At 35.8% G+C, this 21,105-nt stretch overlaps 1 protein-coding gene across 2 annotated transcripts in view; it reads left to right on the forward strand.

Moving 5' to 3' along the window:
- The window catches only part of CHN1 (chimerin 1), a 176,763-nt gene that overhangs the window by 63,447 nt on the left and 92,211 nt on the right, over positions 1–21,105 (forward strand). The window contains exons 5-6 of one of the 2 annotated variants that reach the window (XM_033112258.1): positions 2,637–2,668; positions 4,491–4,604. In XM_033112258.1, coding sequence (XP_032968149.1) covers positions 2,637–2,668; positions 4,491–4,604 — 146 coding nt within the window. Of the gene's footprint in view, positions 1–2,636; positions 2,669–4,364; positions 4,415–4,490; positions 4,605–21,105 lie in introns of those variants that run through there. The other variant, XM_033112259.1, reaches the window with a different exon arrangement.

Raw genomic sequence — 21,105 nt, forward strand, 5'->3', positions numbered from 1 at the left:
TCGAATGTGTCTGAGCCTCCAATATTAGATTGCACAAAAGTTAATATTGATTATTTTTTGAAGGTGATGTTATGTGTACCTAATGCATGAATGCATTCTTGATTAAAAAATTATATTACAGATAATACCAAAGTCCCTTTTTTGCCTTTCCTGTGGCCCCCTAGAGGTAACTATTTGAATTTGGTATATTTTTTTCTGGATCTCTATGCTATAAATGTATGTAATAGTATTGTGTGTGCAAGTGCTTTTTCTAAATGTGTCATACTGTATTATTGTTCCATGATATATGTCCGTATTTAGTAGTTTTTCTTGGTGATTTCTTCATGTTAGTTTTTATACATCTACATCATGCTTTAAAACTGCATATTATTTATACTATAAAGCAGTTTAGTTATTCCCGTACTGGTATATATTTAAGTTATTTGCATATTAAAAATGACTACAAACAGTGATTCAGTGAACATTCTTATCCATGCCTTCATCTGTACATGTGCAGGTGTGTCTCTGCAGTAAATACTGAAGGTTTGCACGTTTTTAGTTTGAATGGACACTGCAAAATTGTTCTTCTGGGTAACATTTTATTATAAACTGTAGAACCTTAAGTTAATTCCTTAAGTTAAGACCTAAACATTGAATTTTCATTTCAAGAGCAAAGATTTGCTCTCAAGCAGATACATGACCCCACTCTAATAAGCTCTGGGCCTAAAAATAGAATAGCCATCATCTGTAGCTGTAGGGACCAACTGGCATATTTTTAGTACACTGAGTTTTATGAGCAGGGAAAATATGGAACAAGACCAAATCAAGTGGAATTTACGTTGAGAAGACAATAAATAACCTGATTACAACCTCAGTAGACAATAAAAGATTCCTTAAGGGTAAAGTATCATTTAAATATAATTTTCAGCAAAAGGTAAAATCATGTCTTTCCTTCATATATGAAGATAAATATGTGTTAAAAATTATTTATTCATATGATATGAGGAAAACAGGCAGATGTTATAATCAGTTCAAAGGAAAAGTGAAAATAGCACAAATTTATATGAAATTAAGGAATATTAAGATGAATTGCCATTAGAGACAACCCTGGCTTTTTCACTGTGAAGGGAAGGGAAGGAAAGAAGTCAATTAAACCACTATGACACAGGCAAAGGTTTATATGTCAGATGATTCAACTTAGATAGTTCCAAAATAGCTCAAAGACAACAGACTGGGCGAGATAAGCCAGTAGTGTATGCTATAGATGATACATAGTTTTTCACTGAAACACAATTTTTTTTTTTCTATGCTATGAATAAATATCTCAAGTTTGCTGAAAGCAGTATCAGACCTTGATGCCCAGTAGATAGGTAACCTAGACTTGGCAGTCAGGCTCTTTGTAGAGGCCAAGGCAGATAATTACGGAAAAGATAGACCTTGAGTTGCATTGGAAACTGCCATATTTAACCTAATTCAGATGAGTCAGTGTCAGTTGCTATTTCTGAATAAGAATCCCAGTTTTACATTGGACTCTACCACTTTGTAACCTTGAAGAAGTTATCTCTGATAGGGTTCTTTATCAATAAAATGAGAATGATAATACTGTCTAATGAGGATGAAACAGAATTAATTCATATCTCCTTGTGAGGATTAAATGGTCTTCATATGTCATTAAAACACAGCACATAGCATGAACTAAATAAATGTAGTCCGTGGTGTCACCCAGGTACCTCCGAGGGACAGCTTATTCCATTTCTGTGATTTTTCTAGCGAGGCCTGACTTCTTGTCATTCAGGACCCAGTTTAATTGTCATCTTCTCAAAGAGGCTCTGTCCTGACCACCCAACTTAAATACCTCAGTAGCCTTCTCTTTTACATTACCCATTCTTATTTTCATTATAGTACTTATCACTGCTTCCTATTTTCTTGTTTTCTTTTTATTTCTTTAGACTTTATTGTCTGTCTTACATCATTAGGATGTAAGTTTCAAAAGGGTAATGACAATTGTCATATTTCAGTGATGTGTCTCCTTCCAAGTAGGACAATGCCTGTCACATATTTGCCATTTAGTAAATGGTTCATAAGAGAACAGGACAGATACTCTCTTTCGGTCTGTCCCAGTAAAAATCCCTAAGAACCTATTCTCCTGGTCCTTTCTTTAGCTACAGCCAGCACACCTGCCATGAAAAGCTAGGGGAGATTAGCTGTGGTGAGGGAAGAGCTGATGGGAGAACAAAAGGGCAAGATTATATTGAGATGTTAACAGAAGGGGGAATATGGAGTAGCAGGAAGGGAGAGGATGGGAGAGAAAGCCACAATCTGTTCTGACATAATTGTGGCATTAACAATTTTTGGAGGTTTTATTTTACTTTTTGCATAAAGTGGTGTAAATATTTTTCAGATTCATAAAATCCTAGAAATAAAAGATGATTTAGTCCAACTCTTTTTACATGCACAGTGTTTTATAGATAAGAAACAGGTCTGAGAAATGAAGTGACCCCTCCAGATGGCACAGTTAATTTGCTGATAGAACTGGAACTCCAAGCTTGGATTTTTCTTTTTCTTAATATATGCTTTAGTTCGTCACATATGCAGAATGTTGAGTTATATTCTGAACATTTGCATTTTCACAAATACCTTTTTTTCTTTCCCAATAGGTAGAAAACAGACCAAAGTATTATGGAAGAGAGTAAGTATGGATTATCAAAAAACATTTTATAGGTTGGAATATGTAAGAGAGACAGGTAAATGGGTGCTTTTAGTAAAAATAATAGCAAGATGAAGGAAGTACTCAAGTTTGGATGAGCTGAAATATTCTTATTACATATGTAGTTATTCTAAAAGGTGAAAACACAAAAAATAAAGACAAGTATAGAGAAGAAAATAGCATGGGAAAATGTATGCAATAATATTAAAATAAAGATGCAAACCATACAAGTAAATAAATACTCTTAGATGTATATGAGGAAAAGCTATATATATATATATATTTTTTCCATACACACACACACACACACACACACACATTTGTGTGTATATGTGTGTTAAGCATATAGATATATATACTCACATATGTACATACAGTTGGGGTATAGGTGGTTTATTCTATATTTATAATTTATACATTTTCTATAAGTAGATTCAGGTTACCCAGAAATAACTAATGTTAACAAGTATTACCTTCTAAATATCTGTTTTCCTAATGGTTTTTACACCATTGAGATATTACACATACAATTTTTGTAGCCTGGTTTTTCCATTTAATATTAATAATGAGCATTTTCAATTTTATGAAAAATGTTAAAATAATTTTTAAAGTCCTTAATTTTTCTGATTGTTAGAAAAACAGAAGTATAGCCTTTTGGGGAAAAGAATAAAAATCACCTGTAATCCTATCATTCCCCAGATAAAATTATTTGTGTTTCATGATTTAAGATCACATCAGATAAGAAATTCCAGGAGCCCACTGTTAAACCTAACCATTGTAATTGTTGTGATTTGAACTTACCTGTCATGAACTGTTGTAAGACGTAAATTGAGAAAGACTGACCACTCCCATGAGGAAAAACTCCAAAAGTCGACACTTGTACCCTAGTAAGGTTCCTAAATTCTTAAGGTGTCATTTCAGAGCCTTTTAAATGTATTATTACAATTTCAAATGACTGTTTTTTCCTACCAGTTAAAGCTGCAAAGTTTCATTAGAGCTTTCGCTCCATTCAGTTATTTTTGAGTTACTAAAAGGACGTAATGTACGAGTATGTGTAAATTCTTTGTAAATTATAAATCCCCATACAAATGTAAGGTGATTTTATATTTTTAATATTAATCATCAGTCACCACTAACATATTTTTCTTTTTCAGTGTTTTACGTTTGAACATTATAGGTGAATCTACTGTTTGTGTAGAGAGTGTGTTATTTATGTTTATTCTTTTTCCTTCTCTTTTCTCTGTTAATCAAAAATAGGGTTTTGGCAGGGAGTGAAAGCAAGTATTACAGTTCTTTGCTTTTGGCTTGATTATCCAGTGATGCAGATTAGGCACATTATTGGGCAATCATGCCAATTAACAGCAACCCAGGGTCCTGGAAAATCGCCAACATAGACTCTGAGCCAAAATTTTGGAGAAATGCTATTCGTATGAGGAAAGGAAATGGGACACATTTCTGTGTATTTTTTAGCATGTGCATATGGTCAGACAGCTACATAAGAAGGACATTGTCCTTTCAAGAGAGTGGTTGGTCTTCCCTCAGATGGATGTGAATTCTGATTTTGTAGTTGTTAAATGGATTGGCTAGCTAGCTACTTTGGTGCTGCTGTTCTTACCTCCACAGAGAAACTGGTCAGGGGCCAAGGCCAGAGAAACACAAGCATCGTTAAAACCAACTGCTCCCCTTTTATTATATGGCAGTACTTTGTCTAGGAAACAACAGGAAAAGGTGGGGGTTTTGTTTTATCTTGTTGAATTGAAAAAGGTAGAAGGCATGCGGTTTCTGATTTGACTGTGTTTCTTAGGTTTCACGGCATGATCTCCCGAGAAGCAGCAGACCAGCTCTTGAGCGTGGCTGAGGGGAGCTACCTTATTCGGGAGAGCCAGCGTCAGCCAGGAACCTACACTTTGGCTTTAAGGTTGGTCATGGACCTGTAATTATAACTATGTTCATTTAAAACCCTCTTAATAGAGGACTTTAAATTTTAAAAGCATCCAGCATATGATTGACTTGCTTCTTGTTTTCTTGGGACCTAATTACCATTTTAATAGCTTTGAGACCCTTAAAAAATTCCTCATGAATGGTAACACTGGGTAATTAAGACTAGGAAAACTTGTAAAGCATTTTTATTGTAGCTGCTTTCTTCTATTTCATCTTACCATTCTCTTCCATCAGTCCTGCTGTGTCAGTTCCCATTTCTTGAATAAGAAAAGGAACTAAGAGAAAAGATCTTTGTAACTCATAAAATTAAAGCCACTGTCATTTCTCTTAAGTCGGCTTTTGGTTGAAGCAGCTTTTCTTGGGAGCTCTTGGGTCTTTCTCATCCTTTGGGCTTACCTCATGCCAGGCCTCTAACCTCATTTAATCTTCACAACCCTACGATGTTGCTTTCCACTTTATAGATAAGGAGCCAGAGGAACTAGAGGTTGAGAAACTTGGCCAACGTCATACATTTAATAATTTGTATAGCTGGTATTTGAACCCAGACAATCTGGCTTCAGAGCCTGTGTTCTTTTTTTTGTTTTGGAGGGATTTGCCATTTTAGTGATTTATTTTTTATTTTGCAATTACAGTTGACATTCAATATTGTTTTATATTAGATTCAGGTGTATAGAGTAGAGCATCATGGTTAGACATTCATATAATTTATGAAGTGACTCTCCCCAGTTAGTCTAGTACCCACCTGGTACTATGCATAGTTATTACCATATTATTGACTATATTCCCTATGCTGTACTTTACCTCCTTGTGACTATTCTGTAGGTACCAATTTGTACTTCTTAATCCTTTTACCTTTTTTCACCAAACCTCCTCCCATCTGGTAGCCATCAGCTTGTTCTCTGTATCTGTGAGTCTGTTTCTGGTTTTTTTTGTTGTTGTTTATTTTGTTCTTTAGATTCCACATATAAGTGCGATCATATGGTATTTGTCTCTCTATCTTATTTCACTTTAGCAGAATAACCTCTAGGTCCATCCCTGTTGTCACAAATAGTAAGATTTCATTTTTTAAACGATTTTTATTAAAATATAGCTAACATACAATATTGTGTTAGTTTCAGACATACACCATAGTTATTCAACACTTACATACCCAAAGAAGTGATCATCATGATAAGTGCAACAACCATCACTGACACCGTACCACGCTATCACAATGTTATTACCTACATTCTCATGCTGTACACTACATCCCCATGACTCACTTGTTTTATACCTGGAAATTTGAACCTATTATTCCTCTTCACCTTTTACCCCCTTTTAAAATTTTTTAATTACAACTGACATTCAATATTATTTTATGTTAATTTCAGGTGTACAGCATAGTGGTTAGACATTTATGTAATTTAAGAAGTTATCCAGTGATTCCCCCTGACTAGTCTAGTACCTACCTGGCACTATACATAATTATTACCATATCATTGACTATATGCTTTACTTTACATCCCCATGACTGTTTTGTAATTACCAATTTGTACTTCTTAATCCCTTCACCCCCAACCCTCCTCCCACCTACCACCCCATAAATCTGGTACCCATCTGACACCATACGTAGTTACAATATTATTGACTATATTCCTTATGCTATATCCTACATCCCCATGACTGTTGTGTAACAACCAATTTGTGTTTATTAATCCCTGCCCCTTTTTTACCTAACCCTCAACCCCCTTCTCATCTGGCAACATCAAAATGTTCTCTGTATCTATGAGTTTGTTTCTGTTTTGTTTTTTATTTTGTTGTTTAGATTCTACATATAAGTGAAATCACATTGCATCTGTCTTTCTCTGTATGAAATACTCCACTCAGCACAACACCCTCCAGGTCCATCCATGCTGCAGCAAATGGCATGAACCCATTCCCTTCCATGGCCAAGCATATTCCACTGTGTATATACACACACGCAAACACCACCTCCTCTTTATCCATTCTTCCATCGACATACACTGAGGCTGCCTCCATATCTTGGTTATTGTAAACAATGCAGCAGTGAACATACAGATAGATGCACATGACCCCTCAAAGTAGTGTTTTGGGTTTCTTCAGATAAATATCCAGAAGTGGGATTATTGGGTCCTTCTTTGTCTCTTGTTAATAGCCTTTGTTTTAAAGTTTATTTTGTCTGGTATAAATATTGCTATGCCAGCTTTTTCTTTGTTTCCATTTTCATGAGATATCTTTTTCCCATCCCTTGACTTTTGGTCTTTGTGTGTCTTTCAATCTGAAGTGAGTCTCTTGTAGACAGCCTATGTAAGGGTTTGTTTTCTGTTTTCTTATCCATTCAGCCATTATATCTGTTGATTGGCACATTTAATTCATTTTTATTGAAAATAATTGATAGCTGTATAGTTATTCCCATTTTATATTAATTTTTTTGATTTTTTTTTTTTTTTTAATATCTTAAAGAACTCCCTCTAAGATTCCATGTATTACTGGTTTGGTGGTGATGAACTCCTTTAGCTTTTTCTTATCTGGGAAGCTCTTTATCTTTCCTTAGATTCTAAATAATAGCTTTACTGGATAAAGTAATGTTGGTTGTAGGTACTTACTTTTTATCACTTTGAATATTTCCTGTCAATCCCTTCTGGCCTGCAAAGTTTCTGTTGACAAATCTGCTGATTATCTTATGGAAGCTGCCTGGTAGGTAACTATTTTTTTCTTGCTGCTTTTAAGATTCTTTCTTTGTCTTTAACCTTTGGCATTTTTATTATGTCTTAGTGTGGGCCTGTTTGGGTTCATCTTGTTTGGAATGCTCTGCACTTCCTGGGCTTGAATATCTATATCCTTTGCCAGGTTAGGGAAGTTTCCATCATTATTTCTTCAAATAGGTTTTCAATTCCTTGCTCTCTCTCTCTCTTCTCCTTCTGGTACCCCTATGGTGGGAATGTTGGTACCCTTAATGTTGTACCAGAGACCCTGTAAACTGTTCTCATTTTAGGGGATTTTTTTTCTTTTTGATGTTCTGACTGGGTGTTTTCTGCTACCTTATCTTCCAAATCACTGATTCGATCCTCTGCTTCATCTAATCTACTACTGATTCCCTCTAATGTATTCTTCATTTCATTTATTATAATCTTTATTATTGACTGGTTCTTTTTTATGTTCTCCATTTTTATGTTTCCTAATACCCCTATGGTGGGAATGTTGGTACCCTTAATGTTGTACCAGAGACCCTGTAAACTGTTCTCATTTTAGGGGATTTTTTTTCTTTTTGATGTTCTGACTGGGTGTTTTCTGCTACCTTATCTTCCAAATCACTGATTCGATCCTCTGCTTCATCTAATCTACTACTGATTCCCTCTAATGTATTCTTCATTTCATTTATTATAATCTTTATTATTGACTGGTTCTTTTTTATGTTCTCCATTTTTATGTTTCCTAACTCTTTGTTGAAGTTCTCCCTGAGATCCTTGAGCATCTTTATAAGTAGTGTTTTGAACTCTGCATCTGGTAGATTGCTTGTCTCCATTTTGTTTAGTTCTTTTACTGGAGCTTTGTTTTGCTTTTTTATTTGGGACATGTATCTTTGTCTCTCCATTTTGGCTGCTTCCCTGTGTTTGTTTCTATGTAGTAAGTAGGGCTGCTGTGCCTCCTGGTCTTAGTAGAGTGGCCTTACGTAGTAGGTATCCTGTGGAGCTCAGTGTCACAGTCTCCCTGCTCACCTAAGATGGGTGCCCCAGGTGTATCCATTGTGTAGGTTGTGTATGCCCCCCGGTTGTAGTTGAGCCTTGGTTGCTGTTTGCACATCAGTGGGATGGCTTGACCCTTGGACTGATTGGTTGTGGGGACTGACTGTGACTACAGTGGAAGAGCTGTGGTACAGGGGCTGACCCTATGGAGCAGGATTTGCTTTAGTAGGCTCTGGTGGCTGCCCAATCTGCCCTTTGTATGTGTCATCCTTGGAGGCAGCTGAGTGATGTTCTGGCTCAGTCTAAAGCCGGCCACTAGGCATGCCAGCCCTGGGCCTTCCTGGGAGGGGACCCACTGCAGGCCAGGTTCAGCCACAGCCTGTGCCCTGCCCGGTGCCAGCTGGCATAAGTCACAAAGCATTCTGCAGATAGCCTCCACCCATGTTGCAGCTTGGCCAAGCTGCGAACCAAGGCAAACTGCCACTAGTACCAGACTTAGGGCTGCTCAGCCAGAGGTACAGGACACACTGAAGCCAGATGCTGCTTGTTTTGGTTTTCTGAACCTTTGAGATATTTTAGGAATGTCTGTATGAGCCAAAACAGGCTGTTTGTATGAAAAAGCCACTGGAAATGGATTGGTGGGTCTGAAAGTTAGGTGGGGTAGGGTCTCAGGGAATCATCAGGGCAGAGTAAATGAAAGGTGTTAGCCAGGTTGATGGAGACAGATAGGGGGGCTGCCTGGGTCTGTACTCCTGGAGTGGGGAGGGTTCAACAAAGAAACAATGGCTTCCACCAGCTCCTCCCTCTGGGGGAAAGCTGCCCCTCCAGCCCTCAGCATGACAATTGAGTTCCTTCTCCTATGTCCCTGGCACCTTTTGAGCTGCTTCCCTAGCGCTGTACTCTGAGCAAGTGAGTCCGTAAGTGAGTCAGTCCATGCGTGGGCTTTTAAGAGGAGTGCCTGTGACTGCAACTTCCCTCATCTCGCTCAGCCACAATCTCCACTGGTTTACACAACCAGAAGTTAGGGGGACTTCTCTCTTCAGCACTGGAACCTTGGGCTGCGGATATGCTGGGACCCCTCACTCCTCAGGGGGTGACCTCCACAGCCAAGATAATCCTTCCCAGTTTTTAATGGTTACATGCAGGTATGGGACCAGCTGTTAAGCATCTCGACCCCTCCTGCCAGTATCAGGGTGGCTTCTTCTGTATATCCTTAGTCGTAGGGCTTCAGTTCAGGTAGACTTCAGGCGATTCTCAATGATCGTTGTTCTGTAGTTTAGTTGTAATTTTGATGTGGTCATGAGAGGAGGTAAGGATAGTGTTTGCCTATTCCACTATCTTGACTGGAAATCCCCAAATTTCCTTTTTTGTCTTGGCTGAGTAATAGTCCATTGTGTATATGTACCACATCTTCTTTGTCTAATTGTCAATTGATGGCACTTAGGTTGCTTTCATATCTTGGCTATTGTAAATAACACTGCAGTGAACATAGGGGTTCATATATCTTTTCGAATTAGTGGTTCGGATTTCTTCAGATAAATACCCAGCAGTGGAATTGCTAGGTCATAAGGTAGTTTTATTTTTAATTTTTGATGAATCTACAAACCATTTTCCATAGTGGCCGACCAGTTTGCAATCCCACCAACAGGGCATGAGAGTTCCGGTTCCCTTTTCTCCACATCTCCACATCCTCACCAACACTTGTTTTTTTGATTTATTGATGATAGCCGTTCTGACAGGTGTGAGGTGATATCTCATTGTGGTTTTATTTTGCTTTTCTCTGAGGATTAATGATATTGAGCATCTTTTCACATGTCTATTTCAGAGCCTTGTGCTCTTAATCACTACATTTCTGCTTCTCCAAAGGCTTAGACAAATTATCCATTGTCTTTGTTCATTCCTTCATTTGTTCATCTGTGCATTCATTCATCCATCTTCTGGAAAAGATTTAAAAATAGAAACTTCCTAAGAATGAGGTCAAAGAGATGGCATTTCTTTTGGTGGCCACAAAGAGAATAGAAAGGGGATGTTGTTGGTTAGGATTCTAATAGGAACATGTCTGACCGTTTTTCCACTCACTTGTGCCTGTGAAAGTAGGGACTGCTCTTATTCTCACCCACCAGATTTAATATCAATCTTTTTGACAAAAAAATGGTATAATTCCATGTTATTTCATACTGAATTTTGAATCCATTGCTTACATGGAGAACAGAGCTTGTTACAGGATTTCATGGAAACTTACTTTTTATGGCAAATAGTAAAGTGTAAATCCCCCTTCTATTGCTTAACTAATTATATTTTTTTATGGTATACAGGAAAAAAGTCTGGGCTGGGAATTTAAATACTTATTCATTTTGCCATTAAATGACCTAGAGTGATTTGGAGCAAGTCACAGAATTCCTTCAAGTCAGTTTCTTCATCTTTCTATTCCAAATATTGTATAATTCTAGGATTCTTTAACATCTCATTTCCAAATAGTCTGGTTATCTGGATGGGGTAAATAAGCCTCGATGTAAAGGCAGTGGACCTTAATAAAGACAAAAGAGGTGGGGTGAGAGGAGAGGCAAATTGCACGGTACTCTCTCTTTTCCCTTTGTTGCTGTCTTCTTTATCTCCCTCTGAGATCACATAGTAAGTTACAAAACTGGAATTTGAACTCAGTTTTGCCTTATTGCAAAGTTTATGTACTATTCATTAAACCATGTTGCCTCTTGTAACATGCTATCAGTTTTTTCTTAATGACACCAACAAACACTGGGGATTTAATTTGGAGAAAAGTAGCACCCAAACCTTCCAAGCTCTTTTTTATTCCCACCCCCTCGCCCTGTCTCATGGTGTATATGCCTATGTAATCTAATATGAAGAGAACTTTTTCTTCTTACTCATCTCACAGAGCCAGACCTAACAATCTTTTTTTCTTAAGTTTTTCTCAAATTTTCCTCTCCTTTTCAACTTCAAGCCACTTCCTGGACTAGTTCAATAACTGCCTAAGAAATCTCTCTGTACTCAGCTTTGTCCCTCTAATTTATCTTTCACAGTGTTGTATATGACAGCCAATCTTAAAATCTGATGTTGTGATCAGCAAGGTTTTTATGTTGAGTGGGGCACAAGGTTTCAAAGATCATACCTCGCCCCATCATTGACATCTCCCCATAGTTGTGGGGGCCTAATCCTTCACTGATGATCTTTGTGCATAAATGTCAGGTCTTACTTAGGGGAGTATGTATTGTATGTGTGCTATCACAGTACAAATTTTCTGCAATCAAAAGAGGTTCTCATTTCATGGCATGGAAGATATGTTGTGGCTGACATTTTTCTCTCCTCTTCGGCACCATCTTCTCCTATATTCTATCTCAGCCTGAATTTCAGGCCAGGCCTTGTCTGACTTTCTGCCTTTGCTCATTTTGTTTCAAGAAAAATGACTTGCTCAATGGAATTTTGCTATACAAAGGAATCCAAATGGTTGGACTGTGTAGTTGAAGATAAGATGCTAGCCCAGGCATCAAATTATACCTCATAAAGAATGAAGTGTTTCACAGTGACTTGGGGATTTTCTGTATGTTGATTTTAACAACATTTGGATTAGCTATAGTTTAATAAGATATGGCAAATAATCAGTTGTGCGTAAACCTAAGTACTTTAAGAAGTGTAATTGGAAACATTTTTTATGATTTTTCATTGCTTTAAAATTCTTTAAAAAACATTTTATGTCATTTAATTTTTCTCACTAGAAGAAAAAATTATTAGGTTCAGTGTTGTACCTATGGAGCAACAAATGAAAAGGGATAGAACCAGTGCATGTTTTTTATTGTCATTTTCATTAAATGTTAAGTATATACAAAAGAATTCTTATAAGAAATATAAAAATTATTAAATATCATGATACTGTACCTGTTATGTTCCCTGCATGTATTTAAGAAACAGCCATTCCTTTGGAGTCTTCTGTATACTATATATCCCTCCCGTATTCCTACTTGCTTTCTCCTGTTCCTCACACTGGCAACCTTATCTTGATTATTCTTCCCTTGCTCTTCTTTATAAATTTATAACATGTTTGTATCCCTACGTAATACATTGTTTTGATTTGCTTGTTTTTGAACTTAAATGGAACATGTGGAATGTATTCTTTTTTTTTTTATTCAACATTATGTTCCTGAGATTTATCCTTACTGTAGAACATGGCTAAATTCATTCTTTTTCACTGCTATATAATAATCCATTAAATAAATACCATTTATTTGTCCATCCCACTGTTGATGGACATGTGGGTAGTTTCTGGTTTGGCACTCTTAAAAACAGTTTTGCTATATATAATAATCTTGTAAATGTTTCCTGGGGCACGTTAAGATTTTCTCTAGAATTTTTACTTAGATATAAAATTGCTGCTTTTGTTTTATTAGATCTTTTGCTTATTAGTTAATGACAATCTTTCCAAAGTATTTGTGCTAATTTTTATTTTGTAACATTGAATAAAAATTCCTGTTGTTTCCCTTCTTGCTTTCACTTAAAACCGTCTGACTTTATGCCAGTCTGATGGTGTATAATGACTAAGTTGCATGTTTTTGATTCCTAATGAGATTGAGCTTCTTTTCATATTTGACTATTCACATTTTCTCTTCTGTGAAATGCGAGTTCAACCCCTTCCTTATTCTTTTGATATTGGGTTGAATGGCTTTTACTTGTTGATTCATAAATGTCATTTATTTTGGATACTAATCTTTGGTTATATATGAATAGAAACACCTCCTCCAAGTTGATGACTTGTTCTATATTTCCATTCATTGTGTTTTAAAGTTTTCAATTTTAGCTGAAGTATATAATCCATTTACATTTAATGTAATTACTGATATATTTTAGTTTAAAATGCATGCAGATAGGTGAATCATAGCTGAACATTAGAGCCTCACTATTCCTCCTAAGCCATTCATTTAATGTGGGCCCAGTTGCTTTCACCCTATCCAAGAATTTTCTTGGAAATATTAAAACATCTCTTTACATCAATGTTGCACATTTACTATGGCATCAGGACTAAAGTTATGCATTACTTTGACTTATTATTATGCTCTCTATTGTTTCCGTTTGATATAAAATATTCCCTTTTCACAGTAGCATGAACACCTAAATTTGTTCATTTTTACTGAAAAGAAAAATACAATTTAAGTATGTGTTTTAGTAAAACTAGAAAAGAAAGCTGGAAAGAAATCTCTCTGAACTTTAGTTTCTATTTGTAAAATGAGGATGGTAACCCATTTTTTCTCCAAAGAGACCTTTTCAAAGTCTAGCAGCATCCCATTCAAGAATCAAATTATCTTATCAGTTGAGATGCCTTCATCTACAAGTGTTATTTGATATTCAAAATAAGCAAACTCTACTGGCTTAAACAATATTTTAAGGCCATATCTCACATAATAAGAAATTCCGCAGTGCAGTGGCATGGATGTTCAGTATGCCAGTGATGTTATTGAACTTGTGATCTTTCCGTTTCTATTCCTGGGCACTCCCCGCATCAGCTCCAGTTTAAGGCTGGTTTCCCTTGTGGTCAAAGGTGGCTGTAAGGGGCAGTCACAGTTGTGTGCATCCTTGTTTGTGCCTGGTAAGGGAGTACAAGGCAACCGCTCCTCTCTCAGGCAGCGTGCATCCTTCCCTTCAGGGGGATGGAGCCAGTGTAGGTTTCCTTCCCCACCCCCGGGCCGATAACAGTCTGCAAGGAAATGCAGGTATTTGATCGCTTGTCTAAACAGCAGTGGCTCCTGACCTGGAAGATGGGGTTAGCTTCTGCTGGAAGACAGGGCTTTGGGAGGAAGTCTGGATGACCAAAAAATTCTGGTTTTCTTTTCTTGTTTGGAAAGAAGGAAGAAGATTGAGGTGAGGGAAAAAAAAAGACTGAGGTGAGGAAGGAAAATGGATGCAGTTGCATTATACAGCATAGTAGGTATTCATTAAAGTTGTTTCCTTGTTAGGATCAGTTGATTGTGTAATTCTGCAAATCTTTCAGTCCTGATCAAATTCTTGTTAATGTAGTACAACCAGTTTTAGCTTTGGTAAATAGTAAGAAAATCTGGTATGAGTTCCACTGAAAGGTTTATGTGAGGCCAGGCACCAAAGTTTTGTAAATTCTGTCTTACTGATTTTCTTTGACCTGTCATATTTTCAAAACTTGTTTTACAATTTTTTCTACAGTGACTTAAACTAACTTAGCATTTTAAAGGTGATATGGAAAACCTATGTTAATAATGTCAGTACTGTGAAATCCACGGTACTTTTGACTAATATATACCTTAAAATATGTATCACTGGCATGTCACTAATATGTGTCAAGGCCTTTCATGGAAATCAGGTGCTTGGTCTTTATTGTTGAATTAGGTAATTAATATAATCTCCCTGATAACTGCATTATCAAAAACAGCAGCATTTATTGAACTTCTGTATTCTGCCAAGGACTATTCAAATGGGTCAAGGAAGAAGATGTTTAAACTGCCTCTTACAGGTAGAGTAAAAGTTTGCCAGGTAGAAGGATAAGATGTGATGAAAAATGAGTGTTTTGGGAAGAAACAACCAGGCAGGAATATATAGAACATGCCGTGTTCTCTGCAGGTGGCTGGGGGTTGGGAGTGCAGGAAGTTTTAGCAACAAGGATGCCAAGAAAGCCAGGTAATTCATGCTGAAGAATTTGAACTTTATCTGTAGGAAATGGGAGTCGATGAAGAAGCTTGATAGATGAGAGTGGTGATTACATTTTTTTAATTTAGAGAGATCACTGTGGGAGCAATGAGAATAATGAGTGGAAAGGGTGGTGGGAGCTAAGTTTTACCAGAATTGTTTAGATAATTAATTTAGTAAACAGTGTTTTGTGGTTTGTTTTTGTTTTTTGGCTATGGAAAACTGATCTTTAAAAGGGTTTCTAGATATCTTATAGATTTTAAAGGATTCACTTTGAGGAGAAATGTTAACTCCAAATTTGGCAATTCCAGAGACATTTCTGTTGAGTCTGACTCATTTTAGCTTCTCTAAATTGGGAGAAGAGCAGGATGACATATGTGCAAGAGTCTCGATAATCCCCAAGTCTTGGATCTGGATATTCCGGGATAGAATTGGATGTATTCCAGAGAATGCTTTGTACCCACACTGCTTGGCACTTCCCTTTTGGTTTTATGCTGACCAACCATCAAGATAAAAATTGTTTTTGGAAGCATTTTCTTAGTCTGTTGAGATCTTGCTTCTTGGCATGCCCTCTGTTTGGCTCAAATAAATTTTTATAAAAATTAAAAATAAATTATTTGGAAAAATTCTAGATAATGGGGAACAAATGAGAATTTAAAAACTGAGAAAGCATAATGTTACTATGTTCCGTCATATTTATTGTATTTTAAAAATATATCATTATTTGATAAATTCTGAAATATATATGTATACATATATATGTGTATGTATACATATTCTATGTTAATCTGAAAAATAAAGTTTATCATACAGCACATTATGTATAGTATCATACTACTTACGTACAATTACGTATCTATTGGGTATATACGTAGTAGATGTCTAAAAGAAGGACCACTAAAATGTTCATAGCGTTCATCTCTGAATAATGAATTTAAAGGTGATTTGTACCTTTGTACCTTTCTGAGGTCTGGGTTTTTTTTGTTTTGTTTGTTTTTTGTTTTTTACAATGCAGGTATATAATTTTTACAATCGACCAAAGTCAATAGGGCTATTTTCATTTTGAGAAGTATCGAAGACACTAGCTGCAACCTTTAATCACAGTGGAAAATAACACCTCCTAAATCTCTGAAAATATGACTCTAAATAGAATGGATCAGCTTACTTAAATAATTGTTCAGAAGAAGAATTGGTCCTCCTTGGGGGCAGTAGAGAGAAAAGTCACAGAGGCAAGTGTTCTAGAGTCCTGTGGCAGAGGGGAGTCTAGGCCAATTGACGGTGCTATCTCTAGTATAGAGGTGAATACAAGGAACCATGTGAGTATTGCTAATATAACTATACTGCATTTCCCAAACTCATGTGATCATGAGACCCTCTTTTCGTGGAGTCCCTCTGTAGGACACACTTTGAGAAATACTCCATTAAACATTTGATATACTCAATTCCTCTCGCTCTGGACTCCATGCTCACCAAGCAACATTCTTCTGATTAATGGCTTCCTACGTGGTCTGTCTACAGGGAGAGAAAGCTTAAAATGTATAGTCTGAGTATTAAGAACCCTTGAGTTATTTCTTATTTTCAGTTAACAAGTTAGAATTACATGCTGGGAGTTGAGGAGGAAAAGAAGAAGAAAAATCTAGGGATCTGCTGTTTGGTAAGTTCAGATAGACACCCTCCTTATTTTTTTTTTTTCTCTTTCTTTTTAAACACCTCTTTTTGATAAACAAGCCTAAATTGATAGATAAAAAAATTTAAGGGCTAATTGCCTTGCAGATTCTTTTTCTTCCTTTTGCTGATTTTTTTCCTGGACCAAAAAAAGATTCACCTATGCAAAGAGTGTTCTGAAACATCTACCTGTGGCAACCAACCACTGTTTTTATGTATTGCAAAATAGCAATCTTTTTTTTTCTAACTTTATTTGCAAGTTTGGCTTTTGCATGTTATGGTATTTTACTCTTCTTTTAAAAAAACTCTTTTTAGTATTTAGTTAATAATAACATACCAATTCACCCATTTAAAGTGTTCAGTTCAGTGGTTTTTAGTGCACTCACAAAGTTATGCAACAAAATCCATTTTAAAACATCACCCTAAAAGAACTCCCACTCATTTGCAGTCACTTCTGATTTCTCCCCCACACTCCCAACCCCAGGGAACCATTAACCTACTTTTGTCTCTATAGAGTACATCCTGGATATTTCACATAAATGGAATCATCTATATAATATGTGTTCTTTTGTGACTGCCTTCTTTCCCTTAGTATGTTTTTAAGGTTCACCCATGTTGTTGCATGTATCACTGTTTCATTCGTTTTTATTAGTGAATAATATTCAAATAATGTTCCAGTGTTTGCATGTATACCACATTTTGCTTATCTGTTCATTAGTTGATGGATGTTGGGTTGTTTCCACTTTCTGGCTATTATAAATAATGCTGCTCTAAGTGCAAAAGTTTTTGTGTGGACATACAAGATGTGATCAAAAAATACAGTGAATGTATAAATTAAAAAAAAGGTATTATAGTAAAAGGTACATTGCTATTAATCCCCCTCAAAATACTCACCCTCGCTTTAAACACACTTATCCCATTGTTCTTGCCACTTTCTGAAGCAGTTCTGGAAGTCCTCTTTCTTGTCTTTAGTTGCACTGTTATGGCTGCCTCAATGTCCTGAATTTATTCAACACGTTTACCTTTCATGGTCATTTTGACTTTAGGGAAGAGCCAGAAGTCACACAGTGCCAGATCTGGTGAATACGGATGAGGACACACTGTAATGTTTTTATTTGACAGAAATTGTCGTACTAGAAGGGATGTGTGACACGGAGCATTGTCATGATGGAGGATGAAATAGTTTGCCCATTTCAAGTTAATGCGTTGTTCGTGATCCATGGTTTATGGCACACTTTAAAACACACCTTCTCTCAACCGTAGCTCACACCCAACTGACTGCACTGAACAAGTTGAAACTTGTCACACATTGTTACTAAGGTTCAATGCACCGCCTCCCGTATCGAAGATCCCTGCCTTTCCACTGGATGTCACTCAGCAGCAGCATTCACTGTGTTTTTTTATCACACCTCGTATGTTTTAACTTCTCTTGCATATATACCTAGGAGTGAAATTGCTGGTTTGTATTGTAATTTTATGTTTGACATTTTGAGGAACTGCCAAATTTTTTCCCAAACTTGTTTTACCATTTTATAAACCCACCAGCAATATAAGAAGGTTTCAATTTCCCTATTCCTCACCAACACTTACTATGTCTTTGATTTAAACAGTGGATGTGACATCCTAGTGGGTGTGAAGTGGTATCTCATTGTGGTTTTGATTTGCACCTTATTGTTGAATGGTACTTCATTTTTAAAATTTTTATGCTTAGTATGATTTTTATTCACTAGTGTTCTATCCAAACTTCCTCTCAAAAGTACACACACATATATATATACACATAATAATGAGTTTAAAGCAAAAGTAGAGAAATCAAAAAGCTGTTTTTAAGATTTTTTTTTTTGTATTTTAAAGGCACAGCATGAGACAGATTCCATTGACCATTTCATTTAGGGTGGAGTTCAATTTCGAGTACATTTGGAGGCTAATCAATAGGAACTTTGATATGAGAGAGATAACTCTCTGGTTATCTACTTCGCAAAGGGAATCTGAGATCTGACTTGTATATCTACCTTAAGGTACAGTAGAAAACATACCTGGTTATCTTAATTTAAGATCTGTTACTTGGTAATCAGATACAGCCCTAGAATGGGTTGATAATGTGTCTTTTTTCCTGTGAATGATTTGGCACACCCAAATATTTTATTAATGGAGTTAACGGTTTTATAAATATTAGTTAACATTTACTGTATCAGGCACTAGGGTAAATAGTTTGTGAATTATCTTTTAATATTTTGCAATACTTTTTCCTATTGTGGCACCCTTGAAAATGACAGTGTTATGTGGTACACGGAGGTAAATGCACAAGGTTGATCAGGGCCAAATGTGACTGGCCCAAGGACTTCGGCTGCATCCAGCCTTCCCAGCTTCTGAAAGGGCTGGATGGGTTTGATAGCTTGTAACCTATAACCTCTTTTCATGGCATGCAGATCGGAAAAACTCAGTTTTATCTACAAAATAATCTTATGGGGTAGGTACTGTGTTTTCTGTGTTTTGTAGATAAGAAAGCTGAGACTTAACTTGCACAAAGAACAAAAAGCTAAGAAACAGAAACTGTAACTTGTTTAAAAAAAATCCAAAATAATGTAACGTGTAGCACTTTATGCAAGTTGACAAGGAATGTGGCATAAGAGTAAATTCAGCTTTTAAATCAATGAGTTTCTAATAATGCTTTTTAAGTTATCAACATATTACCATTTTTACAAAGGAGATAAACATTTGTTTAAAGACTTTAAGGATGAGATTTACTCAACTAATTCTCAAGGATTAACTTTTCACCATGGGCCCCCCAAAAAAGAGAAAAGCCAAATTAAGTATGTATAAAGTTTAATTATTAAAGCTAAAATTCCATTATAAAATCATTTGGTGATCATTTGTGCTTATAAAAGTAATTTTGTAGTGAGTTTGAATAACTTTTCACAAAACAGTAATAATTTATAGAAAATAATAGCATGTTTACATCTATATAATTTATTACATCTCTATGATTATGAAAACAACACATGGATGTGGTAAAAAAAATTTTTTTTCCCAAATAAGAGAAACTTATGTAATGATAATTATAGTACTTACCCACCACTTCTAGTTCCACTCCTTAGAGGTAATGCAATTCACAATTATTTGTGTGTGCTTCCAGAAATTGGTTATATATAAAATATACAAATATTTTTATGGTATATATGTCAATTGTATTTTATTTTAAGTGATCATTGTTAGGGGTTGTCTAACCATAGCAGCAAAGATAATCTCCGGTCTTACAGAGGTTTGCCTTGTTGTCTGCCTGGCTATATAGTTATGTAATAAACACCTAATGCCTGACAGAAGCCATCAGTACCTTGTTTATTCAGTTTCATCTGATGGTTGGTAGTTAAGAACATGTTGAGCTAGATTCTGTTCATTTAGCTACAGTTCCTATGATGGGGAGTTGAAGATTGGTGACAGAATGGATGGCAAGATGATAAAATGGGGCTACTCTATTATGTAAATGCAGTTGTGATTTAATTTATTGTGGCTTTGAGTTGAGAATGCTGGTAAGATTCTATTAAGGAAGGAATTCCTGTAAGAATGTTATTTATTCTTTACTGCTCTGAAAATTTAGTATGAAGAAACTATTGCTACTATATTAGAAAATGATAAAATGCATTGAGGTAAATGTAATTTTGCTAATGATTTTTAAAAAAACACAATTCTTAATTGAATCTCAGACTATTTCGTTGTGAACTATTTTAAAGTAAACTCAGGCAAAGAGTTTCTGGGTAAAGTCAGAGAATTATAATATATTGGTAAAGGGGCTTTCACATTTTTAAAAAATGAACATTGGTTGAAAGCTTTTCTCATGTTCAGGAAGAAGGATCAAAAGGAACTGGGGAAGGATTATGCTGCTGGTAGGCGTTGACGTGTAATGTACTGTGTGTTCTTTTGATCTGATAGCTCATGATGGGTTTAGTTGGTTACCATGGTTTCGTTTCATTTCCTGCAAACCTTGTTGTGCTATTTGGAATAAGTGGAAAATAATGTTCTGCAGAATAATTTTTGAAAATTGTGTTCTGCTTCTCTTAAGATTATAAATCACTTTTTTGAACATTTTCTGGATATAAGAGTACATGACAACGATAGAATTTAGTAGTCCTGCAATATCAGAAAATCGCTATTGATAAAAAGGATACCATAATTTACTTAAAAATGTAATACCATGTTATCAGTGCCATAAGCTTTTAAAAAATATTGGTTTAATTTAATTTATATGAAGGACCTTCAGGTCAAGTATACATTAATAAAACAAACTATACAAGGTAATTGAGATGACACAATAGGGAGTGGGTAGTTTAATATATGGCATCCCTAACTTGAAAAAAATAGATGTTTCTGAAAATGATCACAAATTGAGATATACTGTAAATGCACAAGTGTTCATAGCTGTTTAAAGAGATTAGTTTTTTCTTAACATACATACAATACAGAAAACAT

Source organism: Rhinolophus ferrumequinum, chromosome 8 (assembly GCF_004115265.2).
Source record: "Rhinolophus ferrumequinum isolate MPI-CBG mRhiFer1 chromosome 8, mRhiFer1_v1.p, whole genome shotgun sequence".
Lineage (NCBI taxonomy): Eukaryota > Metazoa > Chordata > Mammalia > Chiroptera > Rhinolophidae > Rhinolophus > Rhinolophus ferrumequinum.